Below are 24834 nucleotides of genomic sequence, written 5' to 3'. Positions count from 1 at the left end.
GGCAGCTAACAGAGCATATGGCCTATGCAATATTTATTTCTTTGGTGGTGACTTGATATTTAGCATATTTAAATAATTTGAAAAGTCATAATGATGTGGTAGACTTGCAGTGCTTTTCAGTTACCCTCATTTCTGAGTTTTATTTTTCCTCTTATATTTTCTTCTGTTATCTCTTTCTTTGATCTGACAGGAATAACAAAGCATCCCTCTGGATCTGCTATAGTGAAATATGCCCACAGGAAGCAGAGTAGATCACATCAGTTTTCACTTCTTTTTTTTTTTCACTCCTTTCCTTTTTTCCCCCCTCCTTGCAGAAACACTCTTTGCTACTACAGAGGGCTGACATGATAGGGCTGTCAAGACTCAGCAAGATAGATACATCTTTAACAAAGGGAGCTGGAATGCTAGCCTTTCCCTGGTGGCTGAACCTGGGAAATTTATGAGGAAAAAATTAACACACTATTCTAATAGCACTATATAATGCTTTCGAAGTAACATCAGCCCTTGCAACCATGTGCTTGTTCTTGCTTTCGTTTGGAGTTATTCTTATTTATTCTGATTTCATTTTTAAGTTGTTAGATCTTTTTCTTCTGGGCACTGTTTCTTTGATGTGACAAAAATATCAAAACCACCCCTACGGATCTGCTTGATTGAATTGTACCCCCAGCACTGACCACTTACATGTTCAGTTGTACTTAATTGCCTCCATACAAGGGCTAGCCTTTGCTTCCTTTCTAGGAGCAGTACTGCATAGGCACGAATATGGATAGTGGTGAAATAAGTAGGAAGCTTCAAGTAGTATCAATATCTACTTTCTTCAAAGTTAATTGAAGGAATCTGTATAGCAGGAAAAGTTATTCAAGTAAAAGCTGTCACTGAAGTAGAAATTATTTTCTTAGATGCTAAGGGCTCTGTTCTTCTCCAAGAAATGTGTATTTTCATCCTATTGTTTTTTATCAGAAAGTCTACATCTCCTTCACTCACAAATACTGTGTTTCCCAGACATACAAAACAGGGAATTTTTTCCTGAATGTATACCATTTTGAAGAAAAACATCTTGGTTATTTTATAGTATTTGGTCTGTGAGTCTGTTTTGTATGCATTAAGAGATTATCAGCAGAAAACTAAGTGGATTTTTATGTTTCACTCTGGGAGCATCTTTGGATGTAATAATTTTTATGTCTTTCCAATGAGTTTCAGAGCTCAGTATCCTCTTCTGCAAATGGGAAAGGAAGAGTTTTTACTTGCTGTCACTTTGTTATGACAGCTGTCTATAGATCAAGAAGAAAAACACAGGGATTTTTAGAGGGTAACATATTTATTTCTGTAGGTAAAGATTCCTGCAGAAGACACTGAATACAGGAGGAGACACCTTAAATCATAATATTCAGAAAGGAATTAGTATAAATTGCATGAAGTCAGTTACCATCCAGTGACTGCCCAGTGCTTAGGCTTTTATTTTGAAATTAATGTGTGCTCTTGTTTCTTGTTCAGGGGAAAGGGCTTTCAGAAGGTGTTACCGCAGAATAACTGAAGCATTTTATCTATGCATCCAATTGTACTATGAAATAATTTTTTGGGAGTACTTACCCTATGTAACACAAGCCATTTATGGCAAGAACTCAGAAATCACGATCTGATCCATAGGATTCCAAATCAAAAACATCCTCCTACCACTGCTTAAAACAATTATGTACAGTTAGATTAATGATTGATCATGATATCTCCAATTAGTTAATGTATTAGAGATGATCAGGTAATCAGTATTTTAGTGAATCTGTGCTGATCTGAATTCATGAACATTCCTGGATTGTGCTGTTATGTTTATGGGAATTCAGAATCCTTTTATAGTCAAGAAAATACACAGTCCCTGGAAGTAAAAGAAAAAAAGTGGCATACGGGTGGTTTTTTGGTCCAAAATGACATATTAGAAGGTTTGAGATTTGTTTATTATTCATTGTACTTGTGATTAAAAGCCTCAGCATCCAGACAGAGCTAAGCACCGCCTCTCAATGTACATCAGCAACCACACACTGAGTATCCAAACTGAAGAACTGCTGATAACTTCTTTAGCTGATGAGACATCAACCAACCCATTTGATAAATATTTCAGGTCATTCATCAAAGGAATACTAGGATGCGTTTGGAAATAACTCATAGCCCAGAAAAATGTCTCAGTCTACCTTGAATATTATTTGGAATAAATTATTTGGCCAGTTCTCATCTACATTACAAATTTCATATGCATTTTTGTTAGAACATCCTGGAGTCTTACCCAAACTGAGTTTAATGTTTTGTTGATATAAAAAGAACATCATTAACCACAATTGCTCTTTTATTGCAGAAATATATAAAATATAGGTCTTGTACATGAAAATTTCTCCTTTATTGTCTGGTTATTTTGTTTTTCTCCATATGGATGACAGGTACCAATTACTGATTTTTAAAATTAGCAGCAATTTTAACATACACTTGAAGTAGTATTTTATGTGAGAGAGACAGAGGGATACGGGGTGAAAATTACTGCAGCTGATTGTAACAGAAATAGCTGGAAGGGGCTTCTTTTTTCCTATTAGCACAGATTTCAGTTAGACTATGGTGTCATTACCTCAGCATAAATTAACTATTATTCAAAACATTTCACACACAGCAGTTTATTGGAACAGATATTACTCGGTCTAAGTATGTAGTCATTCACTTAGAAAGAAGCAAAACTGAGCTTTCTAAATGTTTTAAACATATTGATAATGTGCCTCTTTAATGCCATTTTGAAGCCTGTGTACAGTATATCTATATTATTGTTTTCAATTTATGTCAAGAACAAAGTGAAGTTTTGAATTATGCGTTCTGGGAAATAATCCAAACAGAATTATTTCTTTATAAGCTAAACCCTGAAAATAACTGAGAACATTTATTTTAAATATAACAGTATAACCTGTTTCCAAAACTGAAATTCTAATATACACCGAAGCTTCATGAATACTATATGCAACACCTTTCAGTATGTATGTTTTACCTACTTCCCTGTCAGTCCTATTTCAGCTGTTAGTTTTGAAGGTTTGCCTGTTCTCTGAGATAGTTCTTGTGTCCTGCAGTGGATAAATTGAAGGCTGACAGATGGTTGGAGCCTCATCATAACCACAGTTTGTCGTGAAGAGTATGTGCTCTGCAAATCTCAGAGCACCTTCTTAAGGTGGGAACAAGGCAGAAGATTTGTGATAGAAAGATGAAACTGAGAGCAAAGAGATAAACCAGCATTTACTTTCCATTCAGATAAAAAGAAGAACCACTAGTGTTATGTTACCACATTCTTAATCTAATGCATTTTATTTCATTAACAAGATTTTGCTCATGAGTTCTACTATTTCTTTTTGACAAAGCAGAAGTAGAAAATGAAGTCACACTTAATTTTTTACAGTATTATATTTATAAAACAAGAACAAAATAAGTCTGCTAGATACTTTAACAAGTCTGTTCTACTTTCCAAGCATTAAAAAATGTCTTCAGTGATCATGTTTTATTTTAGTAATAAACCAGAAGAAAAAAAGTCACAGCTAAAATGCATTCTTTAATGATTAAGTACCCTTTCCTCTGCAAGCTTTCAGGACTGTTCTGTTGTTTGCTTCCCCATTTTCCTCATTTTCTTCTGGGTTTTCCTATAGGGGAAGTTCTTAACCATAAAATAAGTAGAAATAAATATGATGTGCATGTCCTGTGTAATGGCTTCCTGAAATGTGTAAGTTATCCTTCTGTCCGTAAAGATTACTCATTAGTGAGCTATTAATAATGTTTTCCATGACAGTGATATTCTCTAGACTTGATCCTATACCTTAATTTTTTACTTGTACATCAAAAGATATCAGTGTCCCAGTAGTTCAAAAGACTATCTGCTTATGATCATCTGAATTCTTGTCAACTACTGGCCAAATTGCCATGGGGTATGAATAGTTGCTAATAGATCCCCTTTCTCTCATGTTTTGGTTGAACTTCCTCATGAGCATGGTGTGTTAGTCCCTATGCTGCTGTACCAGAAATGTTCAGAGAACATCCTATTGATGAGAGGACAGAGTGAAAAGGGGTGTGTAGCAGAAAGACGGGAATATAGAGAGTAGCTCATGCCAATTGATATAGGGATATTAATTGGTCTGATGCCAGATTAACTAGCAGTTACGGGATCAAGTTCAGGTTTAATGGCAGAAGTTTCCTAAGGTCTATAGGCTGTAATATGACTGTTCAAATCTCAAAAGAGAAATTGTAGAAGCCTCATTAAATAGGTCATTTCAAGCTAGAATGGGCAAATACTGTAAAAATGCATTGTTAGGGAGGATGTACACTATGGGCAGATAGAAAAATTGGGACTTTTTAATCTATATCTTTTATTCTGCTACATTCCGTTATAGTGATAGCTGCAAGCATCACATGAACGCAGGTACTTTGTCAGTAACTACATTAGTCTGTGCCTCATGATTACACTAACATCCATCATAAGTCCTTGAATCTTCTTTGTTTTAATTCAGGATTATCTTTATAAATTTTTAATGTTTGACAAATTAATGGTTAATGTAGAATTTTTTTAATTTCTACATTATGAGTGGAAATTTTTAAAGACAGTCAGTTTAGCTCTTTGGAGCTCTTAATTGTTTAAGCTCCTCTGTCTGAGGGGTTGGTCCTTTGCTAAAGTCAATAGTTTGAAAAAAATGCAGTCAGTAGATGTCCTGAGCACCTGCCATGTATAGATTGCTATCCAGAGTTAGAGTTTACTACACTTTATACAACCAAACCCAGTTGCATTTAATTTACACCAAGTCACAGAAATTAAATACTGTCCTAAATATTCACATTCCCTTTTTTATTCCTTATATTGCCAATTTTGTCAGAATGTTTTACAAAATGTATAAATGTGTAGTAGTTTTACAGAATACAATGTAAATCCATGAGCAAGAGAACAGTATTGAGGAGGGAAATGTAATTGAATTGGAAGAAAAGTAAGGAAATACTTGAAACATTTTTCTTAAAAAATTGATAAATTCAATTGATGGACAGCAAAATAATGAAAGAGGTGGTAGAATTTAAGAATTTTTATTATTTAAAAAATCATTCCATCCTGAAATAAACTTGTCATGCAGAAACTTCACATACATTTATTGTTGATTTTAAAAAGTTTAACTGTGAATTTTTAAAGCTCACAATTTACCTTTTAAAATAAAAAGCATAGTTAAAGCCAGCTGTAAGCATGCACTGTTAAAGCTCTTAGTCACAAAGAAAAAAAAAATAATTAGAAAAGAGTGGATGAAGTTTCAAAGTTTCAATGAAACCTCCTGCTGATATTACTATTGCATTTTTATGGATAGGATGCCTATGCTTAAAGGCCTCTCTGCTCCTAAAAATTACAATTAAAAACATATATGGTGTCTTAAACAAAACCAAAAACAAGGGGAGGTAATAAATAGTATTAAACCTGATGTGGTCCCCAACAAATTCTCCCTTCTAACAGTATGGAGTAAAATTTTGCTATGTGTAAGAGGCAGTGCACTATTCCGATGACATCAGTTTCCCTGAAAACCATGGGAAGTAGCCCAGTGCTACTTCCTTGGCTCCACTCCCAATTACTCCTCAAAGCACTTAACAGGTCTAGGGTACTTGTATTTTATTCTCATCCTGGTTATTTTTTCCTTTTCTTCTGGCAGCTGTGCAGGTACCAGCAAAGCCAGGCTCTTTCTGCTTTTGTGACCTTTCCTGGCTGGCAGAAGTCATGAGCCATTTGGTCACACAGCTTGAAAGTCAAGGGTCCTTCAGAAATATTCACTTCCCCAGTTTTTTCACTTGATGCATTGGCCTGTTGAGAGCTGTGAGTGGAGGTCAGGTTGACTGCTTCTGCTTTGCAGACCATGCTGTGGAATAAAGACAGAGATGCTCAGTTTTGCTGTTTTGTCCAGACTAGAGGTTGCTCCATGTCTCTTTCCCCAGGAGATGTTCATGAACAGTAGAAGTTTCTTATTTTTTCAGCCTCAACGGAGAGAAAGAGTAATGAGAGATTTTTCACAAGTACCTTCTCTGTTTTGTAACATTTCTACTCCTGGACAATATCTGGAGCTTTATTATTGTAGGAATATAAAGGTATAATAATACCACTCTCTTCACTGCCACAAAATCACTAGCTTCTGCTTCCAGCTCAGAATTCTGGTATTGGATCAGTGACGTGTGTTTGAATTTTTTTTATATAATAGGAAAACCAAAAGTGCCTTCAATTTTTTCCCAGAATAAAGCCCTACATGTGCTGTAGTGTTTAACTGAACAGGTCATGGTGAGCAGCTTCTCTTCATGTCTGAAGAAATAAAAATGAGGGATGGAAGGGGAATGGAATTGCATGAGAAGATGAGCATTTACACAACTCCTGTGTTCTTCAGGGAAGGAGACACCAAGCTACAATGAGAGCATGAGAAGCCAGGTGAACAACAGAGGGGAAAAGGACAGAAAGGACATTTGGAACTCTTGATGCAGAGGAGGAGGAAGGGAAAGGGTTAGAAAGCCAGTTCTTGGGAGCCTTACAGAAGATGTGAAGGAATAGAGAGCTCTTGGTTGTTAATGCACAGAAATGATGTTTGCAGCCTTCCCAGAGCTTTATGGGATTTTTTAGTCTTGACCTTTGAGACTTCTTTTTTCATTAGTGAATTCATTGAGATAATGTAATCTAGTTAGGCATTTTAAACTAAGAAGACTTTATTTTGTACTTTTGACTTGTGAAGTTTAGCAGGTTTCTAAATGCAGTTGATGGTGTTTTGAAAAATACTACTGGCAATTTTTAGCCTAGCACAACTGCAACTTCAGGCTTTCTGGCTGTTACTCACTGCTTTTGACATGTGGAAACAATTTTAGCATCCCAGACAGCAGCAGTGTTTTTTTAAAATTACTCTAAATTTTAGTGACTGCCAACTAAAGGATGCTAATGACAGTTTTCATCTAATTTTTTTATTCCTTCACTTCCTCTTTTGTAGACTTTGAAAATCTGTAGTGGTTCCAGTCAGAAGAGAAGCTACATTTAAAAATTCAGAAGATTGTTCTGTTCTTATTCAAGGAAACATAACAAATTTATCTCTGCTTTAGAAAAGCCTTGAAATAACTTTTCATTTTGGAGATAATGCACTTGGAATCACAGGAGCCTTTTCAGAAAAGAAAGTTTGTGTCCAAAGTTTCCTCTGCTTCCAAAAAAAAAAAAAAAATCCATCCCAAAGATCTAAAAACATAAATGAAGATTTCAGCATCCTGGCTTGTATTTCATATGCAAAAGAGAAAAATAAATTAGTTAAAGGATGACATAAGGGAGAGGAAAGGAAATACTTGGCTTAAAAGCAAAAACTCCTGAGTAGGGGTGTCAAGAAGTAAGAGGTGTGACAAATCTAAGACAGTAATAGTAGATTTAAAAAAAAAAAAAAAAAAAAAAAATGCAGGCAAGGATAGCTTCAAGATCTTGGAACTTGGACCTGATGATACAGACTCAAGAAGAAAGAAACAGTTTGGCCAGAATAGAAAATGATATTCTGAGCAAGATCTTGCTAACACCGAAGAGTGAGGACTCTCTCTTAGTAACAGGCTTTATACAACAGGAGGTACAACATTGAGGCAACAGAACTGGTTTGGTTTGGTTTGCAAATACTAGCTAGGATGCATCTGCAATTCTGCATATTGTGATGCTTTGATTACCATCACATAAAGGAGTAATACAAAGAAGTAGTATCAACAGAGAAATTCTGTGTTGCAGGTGTACATTTTAGTAATTTGCATTGCAGAATCAAGATGTCAAAGACAAGCTTGTTCCATAGACCTAAACACCAGATGGGAAAGATCATCTAAATTGGCCTCTCACCCAACAAATCACATAGAGCATTTGTCCACATAGCCTTTTGAATGTAACTGTAAGTGTTGGTGTCTGAATAATGAAAAGAGGATATGGAAGTGTTTCCTTATATAGGTAGAGTTTAGATGATAAGAAATTATTTCAGTCAGTCACCTTAAAGATTTATCATCTAAAAAAAAGAACAAAAATTACAGTTTAAAAAAAAAAAGATTGAATGTCTTCAGAAAATATAAAATTTCTTGTCAGATCGAGAGGAATCCCTGTTTCTGAGATTGTCCGTTACATAACAATAGGAAAATTATTCCAGGGCAATTATCAGTCATCGACAAATAAAAAATCCCGATTGTCAAGGTTTCAAAACCTTAACTATTTATGGCATGAAGTTACATATTTAATGAATTAGTGTATGATGCTATTACATCTCTCACAAAAGTAATTTAGCAGTAAAATATTTTCTAATGTGTTGTACACAGTAATTTAGTGATCAAAGAAAGCAGCATTTTCTTTTATAAACTTAATACAGATTTGGGAGAATGATGACAGAGCAATGATTTCATTTGGCATGACATCAATGAACACACGAGTTTCAGTAAATGTTACCAATCTGTATGGGACAGGAATTATTACAAACATGAACAACTGAAGAAGATAATGGCATGAAATGAGAATAATAAAATGTTCTTTATAGGAGGGGTGACTTCATTGCTCCTTACAGCTTCCTGAGGAGGGAAAGTGGAGAGGGAGGTGGTGATCTCTTCTCCCTGGTGTCCAGGGACAGGACACATGGGAATGGTTCAAAGTTGTCTCAGGGGAGGTTTAGACTGGACATCAGGCAGCATTTCTTTACTGAGAGGGTTATCAAACACTGGAACAGGCTTCCTAGAGAGGTGGTTGATGCCCCAAGCCTGTCAGTGTTGAAGAGGCATTTGGACAATGCCCTTAAAAACATGCTTTAACTTTTGGTCAGCCCTGAAGTGGTCAGGCAGTTGGACTAGATTGTTGTAAGTCCCTTCCAACTGAAATTATTCTATTCTATTCTAGTCTAGTCTAGTCTAGTCTATAAAATAATAAAATAAAATAAAATAAAATAAAATAAAATAAAATAAAATAAAATAAAATAAAATAAAATAAAATAAAATAAAATTTTGAATGTAATTGTAAACAAACTATAAATAAATATATTACTTTTTTCAGTTCCAGCCTATGTTTAGAGTTTTGCACGGCTTTGACTTTGCAAGCAAAGGGATGCTCCCTATCTGCCTTATATACAGGCAAACAGCAGGGAAGAAAAGGCAGCAAAATTGCCACGGGCTGTGAGCAAAACCCACAGTTTTAAAAATTATCGCAACTATAAAAAGAAAGTGATGAACTGAGCAGCATGGCCTGAGGATCCCCTATAACAACATAGACCTTGTCAGAGAAATTGGGAGTTAAAGCTATTTACTTTAGAGCATAACAGTGTTTGCTGTAGTTTTTAGTGTAATTTAATGAGAGAATTTCACTATATCAGTGGTAAACTCCTTTGTTCCAGGCAGAGTTGGAAGGATACAAGAAAGAGAAAAACTATAGAAAATCGTTTTTTTTCCTTCTGGTATGGTTAGGGAGGGAAGAATTTCAATCTTTGACATCAGCCCTTCTCAGTGTAGGAAGTTTTCTGTGATTTTCAGGGGAACGGGCTGCTGGAGGGGAAAAGGAGGAATTAGTGCTCAGGCACACAGGAACCTCACATGAGAGTATGCCTGAAAGGGTAAGGGTCACTCTCAGCTAAACCTGCCCGGGCTGCAGGATATCCATCTTTATGGTATTTTTGCTTCACCTTCTCTGTTTCTGTTTGTGAGATATATTGAATTTATTTCTCATTTACGTTGTATTAACCAAATGCTTGCTTAAGCTGGCAGAGTGTTTAAAATATTTTTGTGTCATGAGACACAATGTATTGGACTACCAGGGACAAGAATGGGAGAAATATAAAGGTGAAAGAGGGAAGAACTAGGCATCACAATTGGTAGCTTAATGAGGTAAGTGTGAAAGTTAAAAGGCAGTGCTCTCTGTCACCCATGTGATTCATGCCTGTAAAGAGAATGGGAGAGCTTACTCTTTCACATTCTTACTCCTTTCGCAGTACTATTTCCTTTCACAGAGGAATGAGGAAGAAGTTCAGGGGTGGACTGACTCTTGGAGGAGGCTGAAAGTCAGCTCTGAGCTCTGGTCTCGTCTCTGCTGGGGAGCCATTTAATTGCACACTGGATCCAGTGAGATACCTCCTGTGAGGGGAAGGAGCTTAAGGTTGCCCCTTCTCCATTGTTAAATTAATAAAGTAGTGACCTGTGGAGAAAATCCATTTCTGTGCCTATCTTTCAGTCCCTTGAGTATCCTGATTAAATAACCAACTGTATCAAAGCCTCCAGACTAGTTGAGTCATTGCTTGTGTTTAAACTACAGCAGTTCTTTCCTCCAAACATACAATAAAAAAATGGAAATCAATACTCTTAATCTAACTTATCAAAAGTCCTGAAGTTATTGATGCTACTTAACAGCTGTAGATGCAAATAAAAAAGCACTAGCTCACACCACTCGTACAAAACAATAACATTTCAAGCTCTTATGCTACCCATCAAAGGGCTGTCAATCACGTTTACTCTGAATATGGTGTTTGGGGCTGTTGAGCATGCTGGCTGCGTAGGTGGGAGAGCACGTAAAAGATTCTTGTGTTTACTTGGATGCAAAAATGAAATAAACCTTCAGGAAAGGCAGAGTTGGATGACTATTGCTGTGGAGCATTATTTCTCAAATAGCTACAGATTTTCGTTCTTCATTGGACCCAGTCACCATCCATAGGGGAAAATGGATTGTGGAAAAACCTGAATGTGGTACACAAGAGGACAAAACACACCAGGATTATGGGAATTAGTAATAAAAAGGCTGAATATGTAAAAAAAAAAGTAATGAAAACATAGAGAAATTCAGAAAATACGTAGTTTAGAAAAATTAAATGATTATGACAGTAATCACTGTAGATGAATAAAACAAGGCCACTTCACATAAGAATAAAAACATTGTCTTACTATCTGCAATGCAGTCTTGTTTTAGAAATTTCTTTCTTCCCTTCATTATTCAAAGTAAAAGCGCTCATGCTTTTATATTTCTTGTGTTTTGTAGTCACCAGACATCTCTCTCAGTAAAAAGGAAGTTTGCAAATGAGATGGATCATTAATAACTTCTTTGGTGATTTTACCTGCATTTCTAAAGAACTTTTTAGAGAAAAATTATGTTAAAATAAACTGCTTCATGGCTTAGCCTTTTTACAAAGGTATGTCAAAGAGCAAACAAACCCTTCACTTCTGTGATGTTTCAGATGAGTCAACTGTAGCATTTTCATTTCGATTAGGGCTGTGCTTCTGAAATGAATCTGCCGATTGTCCTATTTGCCATGCTTTCATTCACACTGCTGAGCAGTATGTGGAGTGTGTGAACGGGCTTCTAAGTCACAGAAGCAGTGTGTTCCAGGCGTGCAGCTAGCAGACCTCAGCCACTGTTGGGGTCTGCCGCACACGCTGGAGCCAGCCTGATGGGAAAACCCTGCAGTGGGCATGGTTTCAGCATGGGCTCCTCAAGAGGAAGGTGGTGCTGATCTCTTCTCCCTGGTATCAAGTGATAGGACACATAGAAATGGTTCAAAGCTGTATCAGGGGAGGTTCAGATTTGACATTAGGAGCATTTCTTTACTGAGAAGGTGATCAAACACTAAAACAGGCTTCCTAGAGAGGTGGCCGATGCCTCAAGCCTCTCAGTGTTTAAGAGGCATTTGGACAATGCCCTTAACAACATTCTTTAACTTTTGGTAGCCCTGAAGTGCTCAGACAGTTGGACTGAATGATCATTGTAGGTCCCTCCCAATTGAAAAAAAATATCCTATCCTATTCTACGACCAAGTCTTCTGCTCTGCAGCTCTGGTCCTGTTGAGTTACACTGCCTGCTGTTGGAGGCATTGCCTTTAACCATTAAAAATAGTTCTTACACCTAAAGAAACAGATTGCTCGAATTATTTAATGAAAGATTTGTATTTCTTTTTTGACCAGAATTAAGAAATAAAAACCAAATACTTCAGTAGACTGCATAATGAGAAAAGCAGATGTATAGAACTCTTAATTCCACAGGAAGCTGACACTAAGGACTGGTCCTCCAGGTTGCAGAAGAGCATCCCAGTGCCCTTGTGAATGTACAGTCTGCCTTTAAGCATAAAAATTGGAAGCCAATCATTTATTTCCTTGGAGGAAAATACAGTGAGGATATTGCTCATTGTAGTAAGATTGGTACCATTCGTAAAATCAGATGATTTGATATATTGATTTCTTAACCAAAATGTGCGTAAACTTATAAGTTTATATTATATATATCTCCCTATAACACTGTTAAATGGCCAATATTAAGTACTGTGAAGTTGTGTTTTACTTGATTGCATAAATTAGGATGTGTGAGATCAACTCATTTTAAATTTTGAATTGCCAGCAAGTTTGCAGATATTTTTTCTTTCCTTGTTCTGACCTATGATTATCAAACAATAGTCTGAGACCCATTTTCTCTTTCTGCAATACATGATCATATCCTAACAGATATTCCCTGAAGTGTCTGAAGTACAAATCTCATTTTATGTGTATTAAAAACAGTGGGAAATCTTAAATCAGCTCACTAAATAGCTTTTCTGCAACACCTTATTAAGAAAGTAAAAACTAATATAATTGCCATTTTGCTGTTCTGAAAGCATTAAATTTGACAGCCACTGATTTCCAAGGTTATGTTGTTGCTACAATAGGACATTTGAAGGTGAAATGAGAATAAACTTTATTTTATTAAAATATGTATTAAATTGACTAGAATGTGTGTCTCAGGGAGTGGTGTAGCACTTTGCACACAGTACTCAAGATCTGATGGGAGAAAAGGAATTGATTAATTTGAATGAAATGTTTAAGACTTAAATAAATCTAAAGTTTGGTGATTTACAGTTCAAGAGAAACTGCAGTGTACACTTACCAGTTTTCAGATTAATTTCAGATACAGCTAGAGTTCTCTTGTAAACAAATCAATGTATTACATTATCATTCACAGATCTGTTCTGTACCTGCTTTTCATTTTGTGTCAAGTGATCTGATGGGAGGCAGCATTAGGAATACCCTTGGGCCAGTCACTTTATCTCTGTATGCTTATGTTTATCTTCTGTGTTAAGTTTTGACAAGGTTTTTCTGTCCTTTTTAAGTGTTGTGAGCTCCAGAGAGGAATACCAGTTGTAGCTATGCACAGCTGCAGTGTTATGCAAACTGTAGTCTCAGTGCAGTAGTTGAATATTATGGGTATTTTTTCAGAAACATTGTTCAGTTCATTTAATGCTCCTAAGAGTTGTCAGTTTTACAAATGGTATTTTTGAAAGAAAAGGATAAAATTATTGTTCACAGGGTGGGGGAGAGGAGGTTGTCTTTTAAATGCAAGTCAGCAAAAATATTCAATATTCCCTGAATATCAAGGTTTTGATTCTGCATTTGTTCTAGTTACAGAAGGACTTGGCATTAACTCAAATGTTTTAAAATTATGGGTGCGTAAAATATGCAAGTGAGTATTTACCGGGACATCTTCAGCTGTAACATAATAGTTGGTTTTGACAGTTGTGTTTTAAGTGTCCATTCCTCATAATCTGAAAAATTCATGCTGGTTTATTATCGTATTCTGCTTCTCTTTCTCTTCCTCTATTACTGTCATAAATCTACCTGAACTGAGAGACAGAACCAGCAAAGTTTATGTGTGCAGAATTTACAGCCAAACAATCAGAATTTGCCAAGATGGACAGCGTGAAAGTAAACGTGTAAATTAGAATTGGGCTACACTGAAAAAAAAATTTAATAATTCATTTCAGTGTGCCTGTGAGAGAACAGAAGTATAATTTAAAGGATCACTATAAAGGGTGGGAGAGGAAGATCTGGTTTTTGTTTAGTATTGCTGCCAAATACAATTCACACTCTTATTTCAGCACAGAATTCTTTCAAAAATTAAAATGAAATTAACCTTGATAATTATTTGGAAAATGAAAAATGGAAATTACTTTTATGAAAATATTATTGGCAGGTCTGTGTGGAAGCATATATCACAGAGTGCCTGATATTGTTAATATTAGTCTTTGTCATTTTGAAAATTCAATTCAGAAACAAGTGTAATTTCCTTCCCTTCTCCCCACCAGGCAAAACAATTCTAAAGTACTGAAAGTAAATAGAAAATACTACCTTCAGTTTGACTTGAAGTGAATTTTGTGTTCCTGTATAAAAAGTGTCTGCATGAGTTAAGGTATCTACAGTGCATGAAGAGATACTATTTGTACAGTACACATAGATAGCTGCTGTGTAGACGTGTACACACAGACACACATATGCCCACACAAATGCATAGGTTTTGTATAAAGTTACTCTATGATTTTAAATGTATTAATCATTAATTTATGTTAATAAAACAATCATTAATTTATGTTAATAAAACCCAAGACGCTCACCAGTTCCCAAGAAACACCCAGTGCCTTGGAGAATGAAGTTCACTCCGAATTAGTCAAAAAACCAAGAAATCACCTGTACTGGGATAATTACAGCACTGAATACACAGGGCTATGATCCATTGAAACTCCTTCAGTCGCTTGGCTGGAATTTTCATTAAGTTTCTTTTTTGGCAAATGTTTGTTTGTGGTATTTCATTATATACCTGTCAATCTAGGGCATCAAGAGTGGTAGACATTAGTGACCTATTAGGAAATCTCTGACATCTGTTCTTGCATCTATGCTGTGAAGTGGAGGAAAACACAGATTGGCTTGTAGGACTTATAAAATATGTAGATTGAAAGGATTCTTCTATATCATTAAGTATTTGTTGTTCTTCTTACCATTTTATGTCTGAAAGAAATAACATGATTTACCAAGATAGTAAAGTTTTCAGTGTTTTTCCATGTTTCTTTTGTGGTAGTGAATGAAAAATTCATAAAGCTCTCAAGAAAAGTAAGGGTCAGCAGTGCAGGGTACAGTATATATATATATATATATATATATATATATAGGTACATAATGCACAGTGCATTTCACAGTCTGCCAGTTTAGTTTTCTATGAATGCTTTGTTCTCAGTTTTACAAGGTCAAATAAAATAGTACCTGTCTGAAAAATAAGGAGTGTTCTTTAACAGTATTGCTTTTTAAGCAGCAATATTTTGCCAAAGTTTTTAAGAATATAACAAATATATTTTTCTTTGAATGAACTGTTTGAGTAGTGGAAGCATCTCAGTATATGGGCTGTATTCTACTTCCTATCAAATTGCTTCAGATTTATTTTGAAAGTAGATTTAAGTCTTGAAGAATGCATTGAATTTGCTAAGTTTTTATCTCAAACCTGTGAAGCCTGAAAGCTCATGAAAAAAAGCAATAAAATCAAACATGAAATTAATACTCAATGAATGTATGCAACTTGGAAGGATTTTTACATTAGTCTGAATGTGCCTGGCAAGATTTGTTTCTGGCACTTTTTTTTTGTTTTAACTTACTAATGTTGTTGCTGAAATAGTAATTATTTTGGTTTTATTATATATTATACATGAATTTTGTTTCTCAGTTTGCTTTTCTTTCCCCCCATTTAAGATTCCAGAGGCTTATTTTATTAGAGATCCTCATACTTTCCTCCTTACAAAGGACTTTATTAAGGTATATATGTTCTCTTTAGTACAAAAAAAAAAAGCTCTCCCAAGACCTGAACTGCATGTCCTCACAGGTTAACATTTTCACATGTAACGCCAGTTACTGGAAATGAGTATGGTTAGATGGTTAACTGAAGCATGCTTGAAAGGAGAAGCAAAGCTTGTCTACAAAATACTAACACTTGGATGAGTCTGCAGCCTGGGAGGAGAGCACCGGGTGAATTTTCTGGACTTTTTTCATGGCTGACTTGGGATATGCCTGCATTGTCACACAGTGTGTTGACCTCTCTCCTTGATGCATATTGCTCATGACAGTCCCTCTCCCTTGCCCGCAGGCCATGGAGGCGCAGATACAGAACTTTGGACAGACGCCATCGCAGTTGCTTATTGAGCCCCATCCACCTCGGAGCTCTGCCATGCACCTGGTGAGACATAACTGCTGGCTGGGAATGCATTCCCTTTGAACCTGAGGATCCTTTGTAGGTCATAAAGTACCCATTAAACAACACTTTTAATGCCCTCTGTTGCCCATGCAGCCATACTTTCTCCTGGCAGCAACAGCTTGCAGTGCTCTAGCAGAGCAAGGTGGAGCTTTAGTTTTCTATAGTCCTGGCTTTTCCTGTCTCATATTGCATTAAAAGGCCCTACCTTCATAAATATACACCTGATAAATACATGTTTGCATGACTGCAAGCTTTTCTTAGAGTGAGCATGTTGTTTTGTTTTGTTTTAAAGGATGGTTAGGGGCTGATTTATGAACAATGCTTGCTTGACAAAAATGAAGTATATGAGTTCAAATTGTGCTGGAATCTTCTCACCTGTTCCCCTGGGAGAATACAATGTATATTTCGAATTTCAATTTGAACTCCAGAATTCATTCCTAACACATTCTTCTCTGTGCTTCTTGCAAAGATGATATGAAATAGCCAGACTGAATGAGACGCATCTCTGTGCCCCTCGGTGCCTTTGATTAAATGCTTAGAGCTAGATATTTTCTTCTAAGTTTTGTAAATCGACAGTAATACGTGCAGTAGTTTCAATCATTTTATCTATCTACAAGGAAACCACTCTATCTAGTTGTACACTGCAAAAGTAGGAATTGATCTGGAAGTGTTAGCTGTGTTATTTTAAGTAATGTATAGATGTCAAACATGCATAATACTTGTATTCTTAAGATATGGTTAATATATTTTTAATAATCATTTAAAGTGATAAGTAGAAAGGATTATTTGAACTTCTAGAAAGAATTCTATTTGTTATAACAGTGGTTGAAAAAAACCCCATATTAAAAACAGTACTTAATAACATTATTATTATTTTCCATGTACAAAAACCTGTCACTTCTAGAATCATCAAACAGGTTTATAATTACTTACAGACTCCCTAATAAGTATACAGTTTGCATAAAATTAAATTGTCTATGCTTGGAAGTGCTGTATTTCATTAAAGAATTTATTAAGAAAAATTAAATATCTGTGGGTTTTTGAATCCCTTTTAAAATTTCCTTTTCAACCATTGTAGTCGATAGCATTTATATTTATGATGGATTAAATAGTTTAACTCTTTTATTTTACTCATACTTCTATTGTAGAATATTAACTGCTGTGTAATTTTACATTTTACTGTATATTAATTAATGCTAACAGTCATTTTGCACCCTGTAATGATAACCCTTACCATACCTATTCTCTGCTTGTCCTTGTGTAATGATCCAATAATAGCTTCTGATCTTGCTCTCCTCCATCACTAGTGTAGATGTACAGGTAGTGTTGTTTACCCTGTATGTGCACATGCTTGCCTGCTCTTTTTTAACCTCGTTTTCCCTCAGACCTCCTCACTAATTGTGTTATCCCTTCTGTTTTCTTCTGCTCTCTTCTCCTTTCTACTCAACAGTGTTTCCTTCCACAGAGCCCCCTCATGTTTAAAGATCAGATGCAGCAGGATGTCATCATGGTGCTGAAGTTCCCATCAAATTCCCCTGTCACACATGTGGCAGCCAACACGCTGCCCCACCTGACCATTCCTGCCGTGGTGACTGTCACCTGCAGCAGGCTGTTTGCAGTCAATCGGTGGCACAACACAGTAGGTAGGTTCTTACAGGCTTTGTTTCATTCAAATTTAAGGACTGTAACAGTGTAGCTTTAATTTTGAGTGCAATTTAGCTAGATGTGGGTTAATCTCACCTACCTGCCTGTGCACAAAAAATTATTTTTTCATGGTTTGTGTCAAATAATCAAAGTTTTGTTTTCTCTGGTGTCATTCCTAGAAACACTCTTCCTAACAGCAACACATCACCACGACAGTCAATCGATTTGTGATTACATCAGGATCAGCCTTTGGTATAATGCTTTTCAGGAGAGTGCTGCTCTTCTTGACTCAGCTATTAATATGTCCCAGGTTTCAGGAATACATACTGGCATACTACAGGGTGTACATCACTGTCTGCTGCTTGAGAGAGATTTCAGGTCGGTCCAGGAGCTTGTCATAGGCCTCCCCTGGGTCACCATTAGAATGTGCGTCCCTAAGCCAGCCTAAGCAGCCAGACACTGAACTATTCTGAAGAGAAGTTTTCTCATTCCCTCCCAAAAACCCACCCAACAGGGTCATCCCAAATTTGCCTTCCAGCCCCTCTGCTCACTTCTCCATATTGCTGCTAGGACTGTCCTGTCTCAGCACCTGGACAGGTAGATGCTGAGGTTGTCCCAGGCATTACTGAGTAAGTGGAGGGGCCTTGAGGTACGTGAGGGAGTAAACAGGCTTCGTTTTCTAAGGTAGCTTCCTGCTGTGATATCCCTTATGCTACAGTATCTGGAACCTTTGAAGGTTTCTTACCACCTGAGAAAAACAAAAAGGTACCTAGTATCTGAGAGTGTGACTCAGTAGCTGGCTCAGGAACTTTTTAGGGACTAGACAAAAAAAAAAAAAAAAAAAAAAGAATCCTCCACTTTTTACATAGAGAAGAAAGCCCTGGGCAGAAGTAGGTCCTCCTGGAGAAGGATTTATTATATTTAGGTTAGATACCTACCTCCAGTAGACATAAAGACATTCTAGATTACCTAGGGTTTTCACTGGAGTACTTGTAAACATCTCCTCAGTGAATAATTCAAGTCAGGTGAAATGGATCCCACCTCTTATGCACAAGGCTGCCCAAAGACTGGTGTTACAAGCAATAATTAGAGGAATGAATGTCATACAGGCATGCGTTAGAGGAACTATCAGAGCAACTAAAGTTAATATCACTCTGAATTCTTGAATACTAATATAAGATTTAATATTACTATTATTCTGGACTTTAATTTTAGCATGAATATTGAATTTCACATGTATTCTAAATGTACCTGGTTTTTGTAAACAAACAAACTTTACATGGTGGTTTAGAGAATATGACAGCAACAGACCAGGATATCTAATTGACTTTCACAAAGCCATGCATTTAGATATTCCATCAGGTGCAACTGCATTAGATGTAAAAATGTTTTGCCTATTTCTTCAAAATGAAAGGGAAAAATTCAGAGGGAAGAACAAACAAAACATTTTAAAAATATATTATATGACGGTGTCCTCAGTGAAACCCTTGAAATACAGGAAACTGAAACATTAGTGACCTTGACAGTTTCCTTCACTGTTATTTGAAGTCATCTAGTTTAGTAAAAGTCATGTTGGCCTTTACAATGCATGTGACGGTTTTAGTTTTTCATATATACTCTTGTAAAACATATAACGTTGCAAACATGCAGAATTCACATCGTGAACCAACCATGAATTAAACTTCACACCACTTGAAAACTTCTGGTGTAGATTTCAAAGAGAGGAATGCTTTCTGAATATATTATAACAGGAAGAGACAGGAAAACAAAACTGTTTGGAGAATCAAAACTCATTCTAATGACTTTCCTAACTTTTACATTTTGTCTGGCAATGTCTTTTATTTTGCAGGAGGCTAATCCAGGACAGGGTATCCATTTCTTGCTATTACCATAATACTATTTTAAAAAATCGCAACTCTAGTATAAAGGATACATTCATCTACAGAAATGTGTACAGACCACTTTTACTGTTGTGAGTTGTATGTAAAGCTTTAGGGTTTCTACCAGTAGAAGGCATTTACATAGTCATCTCACAGCAGAAGCAAATGAATCTCAGTTAATATCAGTAAAGATCTGTCCCAAAATTGTTCGGTTTTGGAAGGAGGGAAGGAAAAGTTCTCAAAGCAATGTTTTTCAGAAGACAGCGGGGCCAGCTGTAGATGCTGTTTTCTTCTACCTTTTCTGGTTGTCTGTTGCAGTAGTAGAAAATGCAGTAGTAGAAATTTGAGTTTATTCCCCAGAATGTCCTCTTATGAAGGATATTCTTGTGCAACATGGCAGTTCCTGACAAAACCTGTGTTTTCAGTAGTGACCATTGTGATTTATATGCCAGGGAAGGTGCTCAGAAGAGCCAAAGCAATGCTATACATGCACAAGAGCAGATAACACTAAATATGCAGCCCCTGATACACATTTGAACAGCTTAAGGACTGCTCAAGATAGAAGTAATAGGAATAATTGTGACAAATTTACTGTAGCCCACAATTTCCCAGCTAAAAATTCTAGATAAATCCTTAAAAAGGTCCAAGTTTCTGTCACTTACAAGTTTCCATATGTAAGAAACTCATAACAATGTTTAATCCAATTATTTTTATTTTCTGTGCTATTAAGATCTCCCCCAATGCTAAAATGTAGAAAAATTTCTCTGCTACGCTATTTTAAATGAGTTATTTAATGAATGTTTGTGGCTGCATTAATCATGATGAAATTAATGCTCATACATTTATAGTTACTATTACATAACTTGAATTAACAAATGCATATTTGTGTAGCATGGAAGGAATCTTAAAAGACTCATAGAACTAGTAAGAAGTTACTTTTTTCATATATAATAATACAATAATGTGGTTTTGAACCTAGAAAAATCATATAAAAAATATAGACAACAAGGTTGTCATGTGCTTTATTCTTCCTTTCATGCATAGGCCTTCGAGGAGCCCCAGGATATTCTTTGGATCAAGCCCATCATCTTCCAATCGAAATGGATCCATTGATTGGTATGTCAAAATGAAAATGTAGCAATATATTTGAAAACAGCATTTTCAAGAATTATTGATTAAGCTATATTTGTATATTATGCTTCATTTAACACAGGAGAGAGGAAAATATTTATTCTTGTCAGTCCTGGAGAACTAAAAGCAGTAGCTATTGATGCTGAATGAATTACATGAGTGCTATTTGTTATTAACATCACCAGCAATTGGTATTTAAGAAACAACCAATTAAGTCACATTGTCAGCCCATATCTATAAGTCTGTTCTTTTATCAGGTCACATTAGTAAAATAAAATGTGAGGGTCTGGTATAGTTCACATATTTTCATTTCTTTCAGCCAGTAGTGTGTATCTCAGTGCAGATGTAGCTTCATTTCTTTTCATTCAGTCTATGATCTGGATTGTTCAAGACAGCATTACTAAATTAATAAAGACTGGGTTTTAAATTGATACATAATTGTATTTTTTAAATCCAAAAATATTTGAGAAAGTGAAGTATTTTGAGAAGTAGCATCTGCTAAAACTGTTAGATTGCAGGGCTTGTATTACTAACAGCCCTTATTTCTCTTTAATTGCAACTATTTGCTTTTTGGTTTGTTTATATTTTGCCATAGGCATATTTTTGAGACAAATTGGGGATAGGGAAGGTTCTTAGAGACAATTTTGTAGCATTGATGAGCAAAAAAAAAGGCATTTTTAAACATCTCCAGATGAAAAGTTCCTTTTTCTCCTGTGTCAATATTCGCAGTTGAAAGATTTATATACAGGCACCTCAGGAGAGTTAGCTTCCTCATTCTGTATGCTTCATTTGCTCATATAATGACAATAGTTTTCTTTTCAGATTTTCCTCTCAAAAGCTAGAGCACAACTATTGTGCCTACCTGTTCTGGAAATCTGAGTAATTTATTATTGATTATCTTCCAGTGAATGGACATAGAGGGTCTGGTAATTTAAATATGTGTCCTTCGAATGTATAGAAACATGGTAGTAGCTTTTACAAGCAAATTTAAAATAAGGGGTCTTTTTGGTTGAGTCATTTCATGCAGTGGTGATCAATTTAAGTAGGATAACCAAAAATAGGGACAAAAGAAATTTCAGAATATTATCTACATTAAGTTGTTTTCCTACGTTAGGAGAAATCTGCCTCTCAGAGTGAGTTTTATCTCACCTAACTTCAGTTAGCTGAAGTTAGTTGTCAAGATTCCCTCCATTGCTACTGTAGAAAAAGAAAGCATCCCCTGGAGTTGTCTAGCACTTGGATAGCTATTACAGCATGAGATGGCTTGCCATGTGAAAAGTCTCTCTCCAGTGAGTACAGTGTAGATAATTAACTTAGATTATATACTGAACTTTTAGAAAGTTAATATTAGGTGAGAGGGAATACACCTTTATTGTATTGTTGAATCCTGTCTGTTGTGTCACAGGAACTAAAGAGCACATTAGCTGGTTACTCCCAGTCCTTCCTAACAGCTCTGTTTGGTGGGTTTCTTCATGAACTTTTCCTCTCTCTGGGGGAATTTCCAGGTGGCATTGCCAGTTCTAACATTACTGCCCATGGCCTGGCTCCCTTCTTGAGGAGTAGGTGATAAGACAGTGTTGAAAAATCACATTAGATTTGAATAGCTTTATTGGTTCAATCCTTATGTTTTTGATCCAGTTAAGCATCTGCAAGTATAGGTCACACAATGCAAGCTGGGATATTTTCTGTAGGAGAGATACCAACCAGCAAGAATTGACTTTCTGCAGTCTTGTTACCATTGACTTGGTATTTTAAATGGACTTCCATCACTTTCTCCTAGTTCAATTTGGTTTTGGAGAGTGCTTCAGCAGAGCACTTACAATATTACCACATATTACACAGTGCATCAAGCAGTTTATAAGAAATTCTCATCTCCTGTAAAATCTTTTGTCTTATTCAAAGGGAAACCAGAAATCTCACAATAATTTGGTATTTCTGACACCCATAGAGACAGCTCTAAATGTTCATATTCAAAATGCTTACTCAACAACAAATTCACAGTTCATTGAAAGTTAAATGTATTCATTTTCTCCTGTAAGTGGATGACAGGAAGGTGTTGGAATGGCTTACTTGTAAAATGTGTTTTGCATTTCGTTACAGCCAATAACTCTGGTGTGAACAAACGGCAGATCACAGACCTTGTGGATCAGAGCATACAGATCAATGCACATTGCTTCGTGGTCACAGCAGATAATCGCTACATTCTTATCTGTGGTTTCTGGGACAAGAGCTTTCGAGTTTATTCTACGGAAACAGGTCACCCTAAATACAACTATGTTTCTTCTTAGGTCACAAAGTCTTAATGCTACCATATCTAATGCCTGTGCTTACCATTCAATAAATTATAAAGGGTAGTTATAAAATTCTTCATTATTGTTTAGGCATAATAGCTTTAAGATGCTTTTTTTTTTTTTTTTTTTTTTTAAGATAAAGGATTTAGAAGGACATAAAATTTTGTTAGCAATAACTTTTCAATACCATGGTTGTATTCAAAGAATCGATCATATCAAAAGGATCAATCAAAATTTTTGTTACAATTTTTTTCATGGCTGTATTGTTTCTATCTCTATTTATTTAATGTAATAAGGAAGTAGGTTGCATAGCCTGCTACTGGGAACTAATATTTTGTTTCTTTGTCTGATCGCTTAGCTTAATATCATTCAGTTGTCATGGTTGAAACCAGGACATCAGTGTGTTGCAAAAAACTGATTGCAATAATAGTAAGAATGAGGTGATAATCACAGTAAACCTTCGTTTGACATTAACATGGCACGAACATACATTTTTAATATAATAATGTAACACCATTATGGAAAAGTTCATATGCTGTCTTATGCATATCATTCACGAAATTCACAAATAGTGTTCTAACAGCATAGCTTAAATACTGATGGAGCAGTAACTCCACTTAATATTCAGTGACTGCAGCATTGACTTGGATTTTCAGAGGTAAGGGTTAGGCTATGGATTGACACAGAGCACAGCCCACAGTAGGAACATAAAAAAAAAAGTTTTATCTTTGAGATATTTTAATCTTGTTGTAGCATGTAGTAAACTCTAGTTAAGGGACACGATGCAAAAATTACATTCAAACTGAATATTTGTTAATGATTTAGTTAGTGATTTCTAAATGCTGCAAGTGCTTAAAAAAACTGAATTTGTATCACTTTGCACTCCCACCAGGAAAATTAACTCAGATTGTGTTTGGACACTGGGATGTCGTGACTTGCCTTGCCAGATCAGAGTCCTATATCGGTGGTGATTGCTACATTGTGTCTGGGTCTCGTGATGCTACATTGCTGCTTTGGTACTGGAGTGGCCGACATCATATTATAGGTGACAATCCAAACAGCAGTAAGTATCCGCTAAAAAACACCTTCCTGAGAGGTCCTCTGTCACACCTATTGATTTTTAGCATTCCTTCTATCAGCTTCAGAAGGTATTACCAAATATATAGATTATTTAATTTACAGGTTGAAAGTTGACAAGCAATTCATTAAATACTAGCCAAAAAAATGTTTAAACAGTCCATGCATGGTAACAGTTAATAGTATGGGAGTAATTCTTAAATTCATAATTGCCTTTATCACTTACAGCATCATGTCATCATAAACTAGATGGTTATGGCCTTTAAGTGACAGGACGTATATCACTATATTTTGACTTTCCTTTCCCCAGAAATACTTTTTGGCATTTTAACTTACTCCTTTTGTGCTACAGCATGCTATATCAGCTGCTTGCCTTTTCAAAAAAGGAATGTCTCACATGCCATGGAATTAAACAAGTCTCTCTGAGAAAGGTCTTTCTATAGGAAGCGAACCTTTGGAGAAGCAATGTGACTGAACCAAAATAGAAGAAGATAAAATGTCAGGAGGAGTTTACATTTCATTTGCTGGGGACTAACTATCAGTGCTTTGCAGAGTGAAGGGGACACAAAAATAATAATATTAATTTATGTAAGAAGGCACTTAGAGTGCACTACTAATTTACAGCGTCCCTTCACCCAAGCCAGAAATGTGACCACAGCTAAAAGACAAGAGCAACTTTTATCCATGTACGATAGCTGTTTTGTACACTAAATCCATTTCATTCAAAACAGTTTCTGAATTCTGATGATTATTTTAAGCACAAGGATATTGCCTCTTTAGATAAACATGGAAGAATCCGTCA

At 35.9% G+C, this 24834-nt stretch overlaps 1 protein-coding gene across 9 annotated transcripts in view; it reads left to right on the top strand.

Annotated features, from left to right (window-relative positions):
* NBEA (neurobeachin) overlaps positions 1-24834 on the top strand; it is a 511054-nt gene that overhangs the window by 467301 nt on the left and 18919 nt on the right. For 6 of the 9 annotated variants that reach the window (XM_074914292.1, XM_074914279.1, XM_074914285.1 and 3 more), the window contains 5 exons: positions 15902-15991; positions 17460-17652; positions 20578-20649; positions 22765-22920; positions 23848-24018. In XM_074914292.1, the coding sequence (XP_074770393.1) occupies positions 15902-15991; positions 17460-17652; positions 20578-20649; positions 22765-22920; positions 23848-24018 (682 nt within the window). Of the gene's footprint in view, positions 1-15510; positions 15574-15901; positions 15992-17459; positions 17653-20577; positions 20650-22764; positions 22921-23847; positions 24019-24834 lie in introns of all 9 variants that reach the window. The other 3 variants (XM_074914245.1, XM_074914253.1, XM_074914262.1) reach the window with 2 other exon arrangements.

The sequence above is a fragment of the Athene noctua genome, chromosome 1, assembly GCF_965140245.1.
Source record: "Athene noctua chromosome 1, bAthNoc1.hap1.1, whole genome shotgun sequence".
Classification (NCBI taxonomy): Eukaryota; Metazoa; Chordata; class Aves; order Strigiformes; family Strigidae; genus Athene; species Athene noctua.
The sequence above is the reverse complement of the archived record's forward strand: the minus strand, read 5'-3'. Positions and strand labels throughout refer to the sequence as shown.